A 16,200-nucleotide genomic window follows, 5' to 3' on the forward strand; every position below is an offset into this window, starting at 1 on the left:
AATATTTAAACAATGGCTGTGAGAAAAAACAAAAATCAAACAGGGTCTGGATCACAGCTATGCCCCCAGAAGTACATTGTTGTTGTTATTTTATTTTTCTTTCTTCTGTGTGGTCATCAGAATTAGAATACTTTATGGATCCCAGGGGGGAAATTGCTTTGTTACAGAAACTCAGTTAAAATATAAAAACAAAAGTTTGGGACAGCGCAGTAGTCTGGTGGTTATCGGTGTTGCCGCTTAGCAAGAAGAAGTTTTTGGGTTCAAATGCAGGCTGGGGTCTCTCTGTGAGGAGTTTGCATGTCTGCGTGTGTTCCTTCCTGGTAATATGGATTTCCTCTACAGTCCAAAGACATGTGAGAGATTAGGTCAATTGGTGATTCTCCAAATTTTCCTTTAAAAGATAAGTAAAGTGCAATGTTAAACTAAATATTTAAAAATTAAAGAATACTGTGTGCTCTTAAGGGTGAAAATAGCGCAGGTGTCACAAGTTGTTTGGTACTTGATTGAAACACAGACCAAAATAATATTTTCCCCAATCTTCCAGTGAGTCTTGCTGCAAATGGGAAACAGATTATGGAAATACAATGCCACAATGATAAGACAGCAAATGTGACACAACAGGCATGTCCAGCCTTTCCCGAGTAATTACAGTTTCCATGCACCTTGAGGTATCTCGATTTTCTGTCAATTTACTCTAGACTGTATTACATGTTGGTGCGTCTTTATACGAAACACATACACATAGAAATGTTAGTCTTGGTTATTTTCGTCAGCTTACAATTTTACATATGCGACTTTTAAAGCACATTTTTAGAAAGACCAATAACATGTTATAAATTAATGTCACCAATGACAAATAAATTATGACTGGTGCCACTTCAGAAAAAACAACGCAGCAACATACTAATACGAGCATGTTGAAGCTAATAGTTTTGACACTGTATTTTTTCTTCTGCGCCTTTAATTCAAATACAAAACAGACTGATGTCATTATTTATACATTTTGACTCCCTGGTAAGAGATAAAAAAGAGGGGGAGAGAGTGACAGCAGCTATTCTTGGCGTATACTTGTATACTTCCTCTTCATTTATAGGTGAGTTGCGTTGTTATTGGCTGGAGATGAAACGTGTGACCTCTTCCTCTGTCTTCCATGGCAACTTCAAGCAGTCGGAGGAGCAGGGGGATGTGGGAGGAGCGAGCGCTTGAGCTCCAGGTGGTCGCGCAGACTGCGTAAAAACGCACGACAAACTATTACGAAACGAATCGCGATCGTCACCCAGCTCCTGGCACGTCTATGAATGAGCCACTAACGGAGAAAGCGGTCTCGATTCTTGGCTAGAGAAACCACCGAAAGAGTTCAAAGGCTAGGGTGATGCGTCGCTGAAAGAGTTATCAAGAAAAGACGGACAAAGCGACGCAGGACAGTGCGGGGTCGACTTCAGAGTTTCTCATACAACTTTTTTTTTCTCTATAGGACCGACACGGTCCGTTTCAGAGACAAGTGGAGATATGTTTAAGAAAACCAAGAGTAAAGTGCTGGTGGATTACGCGTCAGAGGAGGACGACATGTCCTGGCACTATCATCACTCCTACAAGGTAATGACACGGATAAAAAGCAAACAGAGGCATTCACTGCTAATAATGGTACGCTCACACGCTGATGAACTCGGGAAGCTGTAAAATTGTAGCAATACAAACGTCGAAAACTGTATCAAAAATGATTGCTTTCACCTGTTCAGGCTTTTTAAAAATTACTTTAATAAACACAAATAAGAATATAAAGTAGCCTGAATAATTATACATCTGTTTAAATAATGACAAATCATAATTCTTCTATTTCTTATGTTTTCTTCTTATAAAAGTTGCCAAATAGACTTCAAACAAAGAAATGGAGGAGGTGCACAAGTGCTGAAACTCAAGTTAGAAAATGCAGCTTGGAGGTCAAAGAAGGGAGCCTGAATCTAAGACCTAGAGTGTTTGGACTTTTGGCACAATACTGCTCAAGTATAAGGAATATAATTTAAATTAAAACGTGATAAAATAAAATAAAAATAAAACACAGGAGGGTAAATTCAGCATGTTATTATAGAGATGGATATGATTTAATGTACGGTAGGTTAGGTTTTACACGCAACTTTGAATCTATTTGCAGTTTTCGTAAAGGTCAGAGGTGTGATTGGTACTTAAGAAGGCATGGTTCACAAATGCCTGTTTGTTGTGGGTTGTGTTTTTTTTTTCTTCTTTTTTGTTACCCATATTTTCCAGGTAAACAATAAGAGTGTGAGAGGTCTAAAGAACCTCTGTATCAGCACTTGTAAGCAGCTGGGCTCTGTCATGCTGATGGGAGCATGGGGGAGGATGCACATGCACCCACAGACACACAAGGATAGCCAGCCATGACTCATTTCTCATAAGAAATAGCAAGGTGACATGTTTATCAGTTGAGATTCTTGTGGTGGTGTTTTTAACCACTTGGATCAGGTTTTGAGTAAAAACTTACGTTGAGTGAGCATAAGGTGCTCACATCTAGTTGAATAGTGAAGCTCCAGTGAAAGAGGAGGAGGACGGTTTAGAGTTTATCTATGTATCTCTGGATACATAGATAAATCTGTTAAAACTCATGGATATTTTATTCCTCATAAAGGTTGGAGTCACAAAATAATGTACTTTTGTCATGCTTGCGGTATGTAATCAGCTTACTGTATGCACGATCAAAGCTTCTTTAAAAGACCAGCCATGATTTTAGGTTTTTTCTTTTTGGTAGAGCGAGTAGTGAATCACATGTTTAAGGACATTTGCAACACAAATTACATAAAAATGCTCTCCTTAATCATAACAGTGTCATATTTTACTCACTGCCTGCACCTCCATCCCTGTATACACCTCAGACTACATGTATACATTTGTCATGCAGTACACAATTGGGAAAATCCACCAACACCATTTCCCAACATTTTTCATCTGCTGTTGTGACAGTGCTGATATCTGTGACTCTTGGCTTAGTTTTATCGACCTCCAGTTGGGAAATAACGCATGTTTCCCTTACATGTGTAGGGGACAGAGCTGCTCTGAGTTCACTTTGTGTCTCTGTCGCCAGTGGTCACAAAAAAAACTATAAACTGACCTAGGATCAGAGCAGCAGCTGCTCTTTAGAGATCCTGGGAAAGCAATCAAGGAGGAGGTGGGTGGAGGGGGGGGGGGGGTCTTGCCGTCTGCATGGCAGTGAAGTACATAAAAGGGTCAGGGGGTCAGATCATAAAATGCTGTAAACACAGCAAAGACCCAACAGGATGAAGTCAGGATTAAAGTTATGATAACAAAGTCTGCAAAGGAAAGATTTTTTCCTTCCAGTTATTCAAACTGACGTAGCTGCACTGTCTGATTTACCACATGCAGAGCAACCAAAGAGGAGAGCGAAGCGAATCTGCAGCATTTTTGTATCACAATGAAATTGCAGGTATAGCCTTTTGAATTCTTCTGTACTTTTTAAACAAAAAACAAGAAAGACCACCCCAAAAAGGATTAATCCACTTTAAAGCTACAAAAGCTACAAAAAGTACCAAATCTACCAATTATCTTGACAAATCGAGGACAGAAAATAGACAAGATGACAGCCTGTAAGCACAACATGGGAAAAACACCTGATTATTTAAGTGATAATCATGAAGAAAACTAAAATAGTCTTGTTGAGGCTGTCGATTGAGCTCTGTCCTGAACTTTGTGCTGAGTCACACTGTATGGATTTCAGAGGGGTTTTTTTCTGTACCATTTTTTGGTATTAAGTGTAGCTTTCCTGAAAAAGAGAACATTGCTGGAAACTACTCAAAACAACAATAGTCTGATCTGTTGGCTACTGTGCGCCTACACTCAAGCCATCGGGAGTCAAGTTTCTGCTTAGGAGAATCTGAAATCCTGCTCTTTAGCTTTCTCCACCCACATATATCCAGGTGGCCCAGGAGTCAGCCAGCGACCTTCATTGTGTTATATCTCACACCTCTTCCTCTGTTATTTTGTCTGACAAATATACTTCCATGTATTTTAATCTCCTAATCAAAATCTTATTTTTGCTTATCGTCATCACAAGACTGCAGATCTCTTTGGGTGTAATAGTGGAGAAACCTGCAGTCGGACAGATACGGACAAGTAAAACACAGAGACAGGGAGGGAGAAAAGAGCAAGAGCAGAGAAATGCATAGCCTGAAGTCACTATCATTCCTTTTGTCTATGAACAGTGCACCGGGGTGACAGCAGGCCCTGTGCCTGCTTGCTTTTGCCACTCACTTCTATTGAAGTTCAACAAGTTGGAAGCAGCTGTCAGCTTGCAGAAGGTGTGTTTGCCTGTTTGTCTGTGGCTTACTGCAGTAACACTCCTAAATGCTTATATAAAACCACCATGTCTGTGAAGTGGGGTAATAAGAGTATACATCACGTCTAGCGAACCTTTGAAGGCCTCACTTCTAAATCATTGAGTCATAAAGAGGATAGTAAAGGTAAAGGAAATGTGATCCCCTGCTGAAGGGAAGAGAGTTGAGTTCCTGGACCTCAGACACTTGTTTGGTCTCACAAGTTTGCCTCAGTCCAACACTAAAAATGTCATAAATAGGATCTGTCTGAATGCTTTCTACATTTAGCTGTTCAATACAGGGACCAGGAGATGGCTTGTTTAACTTGGGATGAAGAATGGGAACAGTGGGGGAGTCTATTTTATGAAGCCGTTTAGTATAAGGATATTAGTTGAATGGTTATTTAGTTTTTTGTGATGAATCTAGAAAGAAGGAGAGCCAGCAGAGAAAATATAGGGATTACAAAAACAACCTGATAAAGACTACACGGATGGATAACAAGGAACAGGTGAGTTTAATCCAACACTTGGGAGAGTGGGAAAAGACCAAAGGAGGGAAATAAAAGCCACAAAAGGATCAAACCTTCAAAAACAAAAAAACAGGAAATAAACTGAAAGAGGTACATGTTAAGGAATCAACAGCACAAATAAAGAGAAAAGTAGGGGTAATGACAACTGGGATAAAATGCAGATGATGATAAGCCCAAAAAATGTAGGTATACATCAATTCAAATGATGTGGCTAGAGTGTTAATAGTGGTGCTCTGTTCATTCTGCTTCCATGAACAAGCATGTGGCCTTTCTCTCCATTTACAGGCTTTCTTTTAAGCCGAGCAAACTTGCTTGGTATTCAGTCTACAGGCGTGATACTGGCATGCATGCTCTCATTTAACCTTTGGCAAAAATGTAAATAAGCATATTTCCCAAGACATTAAACTGTTTCCTGAAATGCTTTCTGTGTCCCTGGGTTTGGAGAATGTGGAGTATAAATACTGCTTCTTTCGTATTGGAATTCAGAGTGGTTCTTTATCGCCCGGCAAGCTCGGTTGTGAAACACTGCGCTTAAATTTACACACTTGTGTGCAGACACAAAGAGGGAAAGTGAGAATGCAAAAAAGGCCGCCCTGGGGGTGCGAAATAAGAACTCCTGATCTCTGTTGTTAGGAGGATTTTTTTTTTTTTTTTTTTTTTTTTCCAAAACACTACTCCCCCTTGCCCTGAATCTCCTCCCCCCCCCCCCCCTCACACTCTCTGTTCTGAAGTTTTTAATGCTTTTTATGCTCAAACAGTAGTCAGCGATTGTGTGAGACTGTATCTTTGATCAGCTCAGGTGGCGGAGACCCAGCAGACTTTGCTCAGACATGTCCAACCACCATCTCTCCTCCTCTGTCCCATAGAGTTTGGAGATGTTAAAAGTTAATGCAGCTTTGATCATTTAGCAGGAATTCTGGCGCCGCTCCTATAGATCCTATAGATATCATGATTTAATATCCTTAAGTCTTCTGGGGCAAGTTAAGTAATCAAACTGCAAGTTATGGATGATGGGATATGTCATTTACAGTTTGATAAACTTCAGACTCCTTCAGAATTTTAAAGTATTTTCAAGTGCAAATATTGCTTTTGAAAAATGCTTTTGCTTATTTTCACATTTGGCATCTTGGTGTAGAAGGTGAGACAGTTAGAATCTAAGAAGAGATATGTATTTAATAGATATTTAACAGAGAATGGCAAAACAGGCTGGATCAAAAACAAGTTAGATGTAAATGCAGCTGAAATAAAACGATGGCGTGAAATAACACTGATGATCTGTAAGCCGAAATAATGGCTGGTATAAATACTTATGCCATGATTTGGAAGAGATGACAGAGGTGTCAGGTGACTGAAACTGGTGGGCAGGTGGTAAAAGAAAAGGACCTGGAAATGTCCACAAGAATTCCAGGAAGAAGTGAGGTGGAAAAAGTGTCGTAAGGGAATGACTGAGGTAGAGACAAAGATAATGATCATCAATATATTGTGTAGTGGTTTGTATTTAGGTGTGATGTTTTACTAGGAGTGTACTTCCACAAAAAAACATAAAAAAAGTGTATTTCAAATTTAATATGAAAAAAATGCAGATTTTATTTACCCACCTCTGTTTGAATACATTACACTATACTTGTTCATTCAGTTATCGTGGTAATTTTATGACGCTAACAAATGAAAACACTCTTGTAGCATGTAACTAAATGATTACTGTTCTGATAAAAACTCCATTAGGTTTACAGTAGTACTTCTACTTTCAGAGCAAGTGCTTTCCTACTGCAGGCCTAATTCATCCATTTCACACAAATGCCCTTTTCCCTATACCTAAGCACTTTTAAGCTAACGTTCATGCATCAGGGGCAACTCTGGGTTTGGGATGATTGCCGAGGATACTTCAAATTGTAGACTAGAGGAGCTTTGTGGAAATGCAAATATAATGGTCTTGGAAAAAATTAAAATTTAGTGAACTGTTATTGTTTGCTTCTTTCTGTTTCTTGCATATTTCTTGTGGGTGTGCAACTATAGTTAAACCCTACAACAATAAAGTGAAAACAGAGAAAACCCCAACAATCAGATGAACCCCTATGAGCAAGCGATTTGGCAACAATGGAAAGGAAAAACTCCCTTTTAACAGGAAGAAACCTCCATCCCAGTCTGCTTTTAAATACTCTAGAAAACATGTATGCTATGCCTTCTAAGGATGCTGCCTAAGGGAAGCATATGTAATGTAAACAGAATTGGTCCTAGGAAAGAACCCTGTGGAACTCCATAGTTAAAGTATTTGAAGAAGACTCCCCATTTACATGAAGAAATTGGAGTCTATTAGATAGATATGAGTCAAACCACTGCAGCACAGTGCTTTTATTACCTACAGCTTGCTCTAATCACTGTAATATCCCTGTAACAATGTATATAACCTACTACAGTTTTGAGGAGTCATTGTGGAATAAAAGTGGATAAACGTGCAAGTATTAAAGCAGACCATAAAATTGCTTATATAAATAATAAGAGGTAGAATATTGGTGAATGGAGTTATTTACATGGTTAAACAAAATGCACAAGCCCATTGGCAATTATATAAAAGCCAAAACAAAGGGTGTCACATAATAACACAAATAACACAAATATTATACAACGTCTATATTAAAAACAAAATCTGCAGACTGAAACACAATGAGACCAAAATAGCTCTGTTCAGTCCACATATTGTTGAGGACCATTAAGAGAAGAGGTCATGGGTTTGTTTTCTCTCCCTTTTGTTTAAATCTGCCCTCAGAGCTTAGTGGTTTCCCCCCCGTCTCTCCCAGCTCTCTATCCATCCATCCATCCAGTCTTCCCTCCATCCCTCTATCTCGCACTCCAAATACGGTGTGTTTGTGTTAGCACTTGAAAACGGTTGCCTCCCTTTTTTTTTTTTTTTTTTTTTTTTTTTTTTTAAACAGGAAGGCATGCGCTCAGTCCGCAAACACACAATCCCTGCTTTAAAATGTGAGAGTTTCTGTTTTGGGGTGAGGAAAGGTTGCTTTTTGTCTTAACTCACTGCGGGTGTATGTGTGTCCTAGGACAAAGACATACAAGGAGAGGAAGAGGATGAGGAAGCCGTCACTGCAGTCTCCAAGGTAAACAGCAGCTTCACAGCTATTCAGACAGAACACAGATGCAAACACACTATCTGCTTCCAAACATACATCAGCTTACACAGTTGACACGTGATGGTTGTCCGCTCAAAGATATGCACTCAGGCGACCCACGCTTATCTTTCTGTGCACACGCTCAGAACATCGCAGGAATCGACCCTGAAAGAGTCAATCTTATGTCGCCCAAAACATCCAGATGCTTTAAATGGCCAATACTCTGTCAGTTCACACACGCACGCATGCACAAGCTCAGTGTCACTGCACTGTTTATCTGTAAACACACCAGCTGTCAGCCATCATCCCCTGTCTTATCCTTAACCTTATCGCTGGAAAACTGTCTGGGTTGTTTTGTCACTGTGTGCGTTTGTATTGTCAGCCTTATCCCAAGAAAGAAAAAATTAGGTCATTTTGATCTTTCAGTGGACTGTTTCCTTTATTTAAATCACTTCAGTTCAGTCATCTAAGGTATCGGTTTTTTATTTTGTGGAAACCTCTGATGTCATATCACAACATGGTTTTGTAAATAGTTTGAGCAAAGCAAAATTACAAATTGGAATATTTTCCATTCAAAATCATGATGCAGGTGCATTTGTAGCTCAAGACAAGTACAAGGCCACTTTTCTGGGAATCCTCTTGTTTTTCAGCAGGTACTTGAGGGTCAACAGCATTTTGCCCCTTAACTTGTATGCCTTGTCTCAGTGGATCAGAGAAGATAAAGTTAGTCTTCACTTGCAGAAGGCTTCAACCTGCGAGTTTTCATCAACCATAACCATATTGTGCTCGCTAACTCTCTAGTGGCAGTCTTTAATGCTTTACTTTCCTAGCTGATCTTCTGCAGGAAATCGTGCACTGTTCACAGCCAACTTTGACAGGAAATGACACTGTGTGCCATTCTTTGACAAAGGCCTCATCAGCCAGAATTTACTACGTGGCTTTCTTCAGATCATGAAAAATGGACAGCGTGTCCTCCTGGAGCACAAGAAGCTTGACTAGCAAGATGGTTTTTGTGCACCTAGATAGGAGAATCACATCTGGGTGGAGTGCGGGAAGACTTTCTGAGATCTGGTTGCATCTCCTAGTTAGAGGTGTGGTGCAAAATGTCGGGCAGGCAGTTGTTGTTGCCTTTGAAGCAACGTCCCCTTCCCTTTGGAGGCTGATAGCCTCAAGTGGTGACGGCCTGGTGTTTGTTAGCTTTGACCGTCCATTTGGTGATTTCTCTTACGGCTTTATTGTGCCTCAACCTGTAGCAGACATCTCTCGGTGCTTTGGGACATCCAATTAAGATGTGTTTCAGGGTTCAACCAGGCCTGCTCCACACTGCATACAGGTTGTGTAATCATAGTGATGTTCATTAAGATCATACATTTAAAACCCCTAAAATTAACCAAACATGTTCATGAGAAAGAAGCAACGATTAAAATGTATTACTGTGACTGTGTGTAAGCATCCATCACAGTTTGCACACAGCCTTCCTGGTTCATTTGAAACTTCTAGTGCGTGTGTACATCTTTTCTGTTTAATAAGCAAGCATCTTAAAACCTGTCTGACTGCTTATATTTTACTTTGTCCAGGCACTGATACATGTAGCACTAATTATGTCAGTCAGTACTGCATCCTCACAGCTCTTAGAAACAATGACCAAAATATTTTGTGACTCCTTAAATATAAGATTTAAGGAGTCACAAATTAGCTGAACTGAAAGTGAGTCTGCTGGAGGAAAGCTCATACCTGATCAGCTAAATCGGCTTGGTCATCACTGCTGTAAATATAATAAACAATGGTTTTATTATGAGGGTTTGAGGACATGTGTCCTTTGTCTGTGGAGGTGAGTTTTATCTCAGCGCTCTGTTCATCTTATAATCTGTGCTGACGGCGGGCCTTTACTCAAAGTGTGTGTGAACTTGTTAAGTCTGATTTGAAACCGCACACAGGTGATTCATTGTCTTTCAACCCCGGCTGGTCGCTCGCTTTATTGTATAGCCACTGTGACTCGGTTCACAGGACATATTTCATACACCGTCCTGTTTGTGAGGACGGGGTGGTCGAGCTGGAGAAGGGAAGGAAACTGAGCATTCTTTCGAGGAGCTGGGCTTTTTGGAGTGGAACAATCAGTGTGGAAGAAAAACAACGGCTGAAAATAGCCACAGACACTGTGGAAGGCTGCAATTCTTTCACCCTCTGTTGTTCCATGCTCATATTAGGACTCACTAAGTGCACAGGGAGCCCTGAAAGTGGAGGTTACATGTTGCTGTTTCACTCTACGATGCTTCAACAATGTTCATTAAGCTTAATGAACATACTTTTGTACTTAACAATAGGCTTTCATGGGCAGATGCTTCTTTACTTTCAGAACTACCACTCTGTTCTATACATTTTATCTAATGCTAAAAATAATGAATTGAATAATTAATTGGTTAATGAGTCAAACTGCAAATTAACACTGGACATTATATTTCTTCATTTCCATTTAATACTTGTACAGCGGCTGTTATTGTGTGTGTGTATGTGTGTGTGTATATATATATATATATATATATATATATATATATATATATATATATATATATATATATATATATATATATATATATATATATATATATATATATATATATATATCTCTTCATACATTCTTATATATTTCTATACTGTGTATTTTGTTGTACAGTTATTTTATTTTCAACTTTAACTTATATATTTTATCTTATTCTTTCCCAGTTAAATTTACCCTTCATTCTAATTTGTGTTGTACAGTTATTTCATTTTTAACTTTAATTTTTACATTTTATTTTATTTTATTCCTTCCTAGTTAAATTTATCCTTTTTAATTTTCATATTTATTTATATCTTATTCATAGCCTTTTCTTTTTTTCTTTAGGTCACGAGCAGTTGTGTAAGCATTTCACTGCATATCGTACTGTGTATGACTGTGTATGTGACAAATAGAATTTGAATTTGAATTTAATGGACATAAAATATACCCCGATGACTACCACATGAGGCCTCTAAAACGACTTGTCTGCTTTCAGTCCAAAGCTAAGCTAAAACAACCAGCTGCTGGCTTCAATTTCGTGGGAAATATGGGAACATGTTATTATTCACTTTATCAAATTCAAACAAGCATATATCATAAATGTTGTTGTTGTTGTTTTTAATTATTATTTAAAGCTGTTTTTGGTGTCATTAGAAAAGGCAAATCCACTAGAACTTTTCAAGGTATTGCAATTGACCCATAGTCCTGTGTTTTCTCTGGGCTCTGTTTACAGAATATAAAGATTGTAAATTATGCATAAAAACAAGATTGGGTTAAGATATGGGCTAAGAAGACAACTCTCACCTTGCAGAGGAGAGGTAGCACAAGGCGTAGAGTGGGTTGTTTATTAATTGGAGGGTCAGTGGTTTGATTCCTGTATATGAAAGTTCAGTATCTTGGTTTGTTTGTGGTTCTACGCCTTTAAACTGTTGCTTTTGGTGCACTGGACAGTTTTTAGATCAATTATGAAATTAATTGGTGATATAAATAATGTTCATAATAACCAAGGCCTGATTGTGAGCTTAAAATACCCCTGAATTTATCCCCAATGTCTGCAATTCATGCAGCAATCCCTCGGCTTCAATGTCAGAGGTATGGAAAGAAGAATTTGGTCCATAACACCTCCATTGTTCTGCCAAGCGTGAATAACACAGAGAGCCAGCGAGCCATTTGCTTTACCTTCTTGGCCAGTCACTGAGCTGCTTTGGATCTAGAGGCCCAGAGGTTAGAGCACAGTGGCAGAATAGGCAGGCCTCTATTTGTGCAGGCATGCATGCAAGCACATACACTCATATACGTCCATTCAGAAAGGCTCCAACTCTTTCGGGATCTCCGGTTTCTTTGCTGGACAGCTCGAACTGCTTCTGCAAACCTTATGCAGTTTACACTCGATGGCACTCGGAGAACAAGAGCTGGGCAGTCAAGAGTTGAGACAGGGTGCTGAAACAGCTGAGATTAGGTTTTGTAAATGTTTTTTTGATGATAATAAACAACAGGAAACTGGTAGGGGGGCAGTTTGCCTGCAGGCATGTTCAGGATGAGAAGTGAGTGGAGGATATTTGGGATTTTTTTTCCTACTTATAATCAAAGAGACTTCCTCTGAGTGAGATGCACAGGGAAATATGATGCATTTTCACTGAGTAAAGTGTTTAAAGATCCATCACAGATATGAGCTGTATCTTAAGTATTTGCATGTGTCTGGCTTTAGCTGGTGGAGCCTATGTAGTGGTAGTTTTGTAAAGTTTGTTTTATCTGTTGGTGACAGATCTTATCATACGTGTTCCTGTTTGGCTTTGGGAGACAGCTGATTTCATATCCAGCTCATTGTTTGTTTGTTGTAGCTGCTGGTGGCATCCTCTGGTCAGAGATCTGTGCAGGTACTGCACACAAAGCCCTGAACTAAAGTCCTTCATAAGTATGAGAACAATAAAAGCAGTTGAAAGGTCGTGTCAGGGTTAAGCTCATTAATCATGTAATATTGTGTATACTGAGAATGCACACTCAAGCAAAGGCGAGCACGGATGTGAGTAGGAGTCAAGACCTTGATAGCTGACCTTGGGAATTCTTCCCAGGCGAGAAACAAAGCCAAAACTTTGTTCCGCGGTCGCTAAGGATGGCTGCGTCAGTGCTCGGCGGAAATCTGCGAGGGCATGGCAGGGAGGAATTCTGATGTGACGGGGAGGCTGGGATTTTCAGAGGGAGTGGAGGATCTCCCGGTGGAATGTGCTCTATGCCAGTGAGGCCCATAACAGAAATTCCCCCCTCCCCAATCCAAAAAAATAAATAAAAATTGCACGTTCATCAGTGTGAACATGCTGCTCCTCTCAATTCCTGCAAAGCCAACTTTGTGAAATCCTCATCTTCAGGGTGTATCAATCACTCACAAACAGGCATACAGAGATATTAAGCTAACATGCAACAAATGAGTGAAATCGAGTCAGATTGGCATTTCAAAAACACTCTTGTCTTGCTGGTGTCTCTCAGGAGGCCAAAGTGAAGAAGATCATGTCCAAGAAAGACAGGAGGGAGAAGAAGATGTTCTCATCTAAAGATGACGAGCGCTTCTTGCTGACTGGAGAGAAGCTGGCTGACCGCAAAGGGTGAGGTTATGTGTTTATTACCTTTATCATATTCCAAATATTTCTCTTACTGGGGGGAAAAACGGAGCTAACACAAAGTAGAATATCTGACAGAAAATAACTCCAAATGAATAATAAGAATAAGAAGCCGCTCCACTGTTTTCGCTTCTATCATGGTGTAGATGGCAATGTTGTAAGAAATGGTCTTTCTGAAATTATTGATTGGTTAATAGCATGCAGTAAATGCAGTCACGTCACAGCTACCCACAACATTTCTGGTTTCCATCATGTTTATACAGAGGCACTCAGTAGCCATTACTGGTCAAGTGTGTGAAGTATAAACATTTACACTCCTCACTAAATATAATGGATCCATGTCAAAACCACTTGTATTTTTGTGTGTGTGTGTATATATATATATTTAGTCATGTCACAGCTACCCACTATATATATATATATATATATATATATATATATATATATATATATATATATATATATATATATATATATATATATATATATATATATGCATGCATATATAAGTTTACAGACACTCATCATTGGAATGTATGTCATGGTGATTTTGTACTTTGAATGATTTCTTTTAACTTTTCTTCTACCAGGAATGATTGTACAGCAAACATCTGCAATGACTTTAAAAATCAAGAATTGGGTGAATGTATTTTTTTTTCTAATCCACATAGGCTCACGTATCTGCATACACTCATTTAAATCTCTCCAGTTGTTTGAAATCATCAGTTCAAACAACTGTGCGTAATCAGGTGTTTTTCAGATGTGGCACAACTTTTCCAAGGTTTGGAAGAAACCCCAAACTGTCACGCTCATATGAAAGAAATTGCTTAAATGTTCAGCATTCAAACAGTTCAGATCTGCTATAAACTGGAATGTGCTTTTTTAAAAAGTAATCAAAGATGTATGCTGTACAATCATTCCACCCAGAAAAGAAAATTCAAAGAAACGATAAAAAAATCCAAAATTGCCTTGAAAATGTCAGTGAATGCAAATTTCTGACCACAACTGTATATTTATTTCCTGCTCAAAGGTCTCACAAGAAAATGAAGGATGAGGAGAAGGAGAAAGAGAAGAAGGACAAGCCAGAGAAGGCCAACTGCTTCTGGGAGAGTGTTACGATGACGATGAGGCAAATCTCCCCTGCCAAAAAACTAGAGAAGATAGAAGGTTGGGAACCACCACACTTGGAGAACTTCGCTGAGACTGCTCCTGATGAAGCGCCGGTAGGCAAGAGCCAAAATGGGGACGTGGCAGAGTCATCCCCCAGCTCCCTGAGCATCCCGGCGACGGCGTTAGAGCTCCCCTCCTGGTGTGGACGGGGTCAAGAGGAGGACTCCTCCCGCTACGCTAACCTGTTGGACTCCAATGATTCAACAGCTGCCGTCACGTGGACGGCCCGTGCTAAAGTCAAGCTGGCCGGCATCAGCAGGATGAGCAGAGGGATTGTATCAGAGAGTGCAAGTGTATGGGAGGGGTTTAAATAGCAGCACTTTATACCTCTGTACTATCAATAAATCTGACAATCTGAACCAAATATTTCTTTCTATCTAGCTCTGGACACAACCAATGTTAATGTCAACATCATGCTGACATGTTGTAGTGAATCAGAATATAAGGCAAAGTATTCTGACTGAATTTGTGACTTTTAAATCACAAAAACTACAACTGAACAAAGGAAAACCTTCAACTGCTGTACATTTTTATCTGCAATACTCACTGGCATGGCAATTAGATAAATAATGTTGCCAAGAAATAAGAAAAGTGATTTTTATTTAATCTTTGGGGCGTCACTGGTAGAGACTCAATGAAGAATATCCTGCTGAAGACGTTTTTGTTGGCTCTCACTTCCTTCCTGTCTATGCAGTCGCAGTATGTGAGCAATGAATGTCTTAAGCCTTAACTTGTATATTAATTATGGGCTGTGCAATCACGAAACAGCTTATGACATAGCATTTACGTGTGAAATACCCATGTGTGTTTGAGAGTGACGGAAGATGACTTTGTGGGAAGACATCACGGCTCTGAGATCTGAATCTCTGCTGTTGTATTGGGGCTGATGCTGCACTTGTGCCATATCAGACTTATAATAAGGATTTCTGATCAACATTCATGTCAAAATCTACATTAAAACGGAGAAAACTACATTTCCGGCATGTAATAATTGAAAAGTGATTAAAAACTCAATGGATTTTGTAATATGCTGACAATACATTGCATTTTAATCCGCAAATGACCAACTTTGTGATCAACTCACCATCTTTATGACATGAACATTTGTAAGATCTCATCTGTAGCATCTATCCCATATGATGGCAAAGCAGCTCTGCTGGTGGTTTCATGGATGGATGTTTTTAAATCTGATGCTGGATAGTTGTAATTTTGCTAATGATGGAAAAAGTAAATGCCAAACTAGTACTAGGACCATTTCTCATGAGAAGCAGTAGCTCTGTGCACTTGTGCCTTGTCATTAAAATGACATCATGTGTTTGCTGTAAACGACCAATCCGCTGAGCTCATTGATGCACCTGTATGTGCTCGAACACACTTCCTGTCTCCAGTTACAAACCAGTGTCTCGGGATGCTATAAGCTTCACCAGCAGGAGCAGCAGAAGTGTTTTTGTTTTTGTTAATTCTTAAATGCTGTGTGATATATTATGTATATTGGCTATAACACATACAATGAAGATTCTTTTTTTTTCCTATGATGATTTTTGTTTTCGTGCTTTCCATTGATATGTACTCATCTTTTCTTCTTTTTAAATGGGTTATTTGTTTGATACTGAAATCTGCTTCATCACAACCAGAGATCTACACATATGCAGCTCCACTGGCCGGGATGCCTGTGACTTGTATTTATTCACTAAAAGGCTGGGACTCATTTTTCTCCAGAATAAAGATCTAGACTGACACGCTGCCTCTGCTTCTTTCAACCTTTTGCGAGTGAAGTAAACACACTGGACTTTGCTTTTGGAAACTATCTGGACTAATTCAGTGATCCAAACAGAAACGGTCTACTCTGATCCCCCCTCTCTCTCTCACACACACACCCCCA

The 16,200-nt window shown here is 39.4% G+C and overlaps 1 protein-coding gene across 1 annotated transcript; it reads left to right on the plus strand.

The window, feature by feature from the left end:
• Positions 1-1,089: 1,089 nt before the first annotated feature.
• Positions 1,090-16,057, plus strand: LOC146501643 (testis development-related protein). Its single transcript, XM_085132864.1, has 4 exons — positions 1,090-1,596; positions 7,926-7,982; positions 13,018-13,133; positions 14,179-16,057. Exons 1-4 carry the CDS (start codon positions 1,510-1,512, stop codon positions 14,630-14,632), a joined length of 714 nt encoding a protein of 237 aa, XP_084988990.1. The 5' UTR covers positions 1,090-1,509; the 3' UTR covers positions 14,633-16,057.
• The last annotated feature ends 143 nt before the right edge of the window (positions 16,058-16,200 follow it).

Source organism: Neolamprologus multifasciatus, chromosome 15 (genome assembly GCF_963576455.1).
Source record: "Neolamprologus multifasciatus chromosome 15, fNeoMul1.2, whole genome shotgun sequence".
In the NCBI taxonomy this organism is placed as follows: Eukaryota; Metazoa; Chordata; class Actinopteri; order Cichliformes; family Cichlidae; genus Neolamprologus; species Neolamprologus multifasciatus.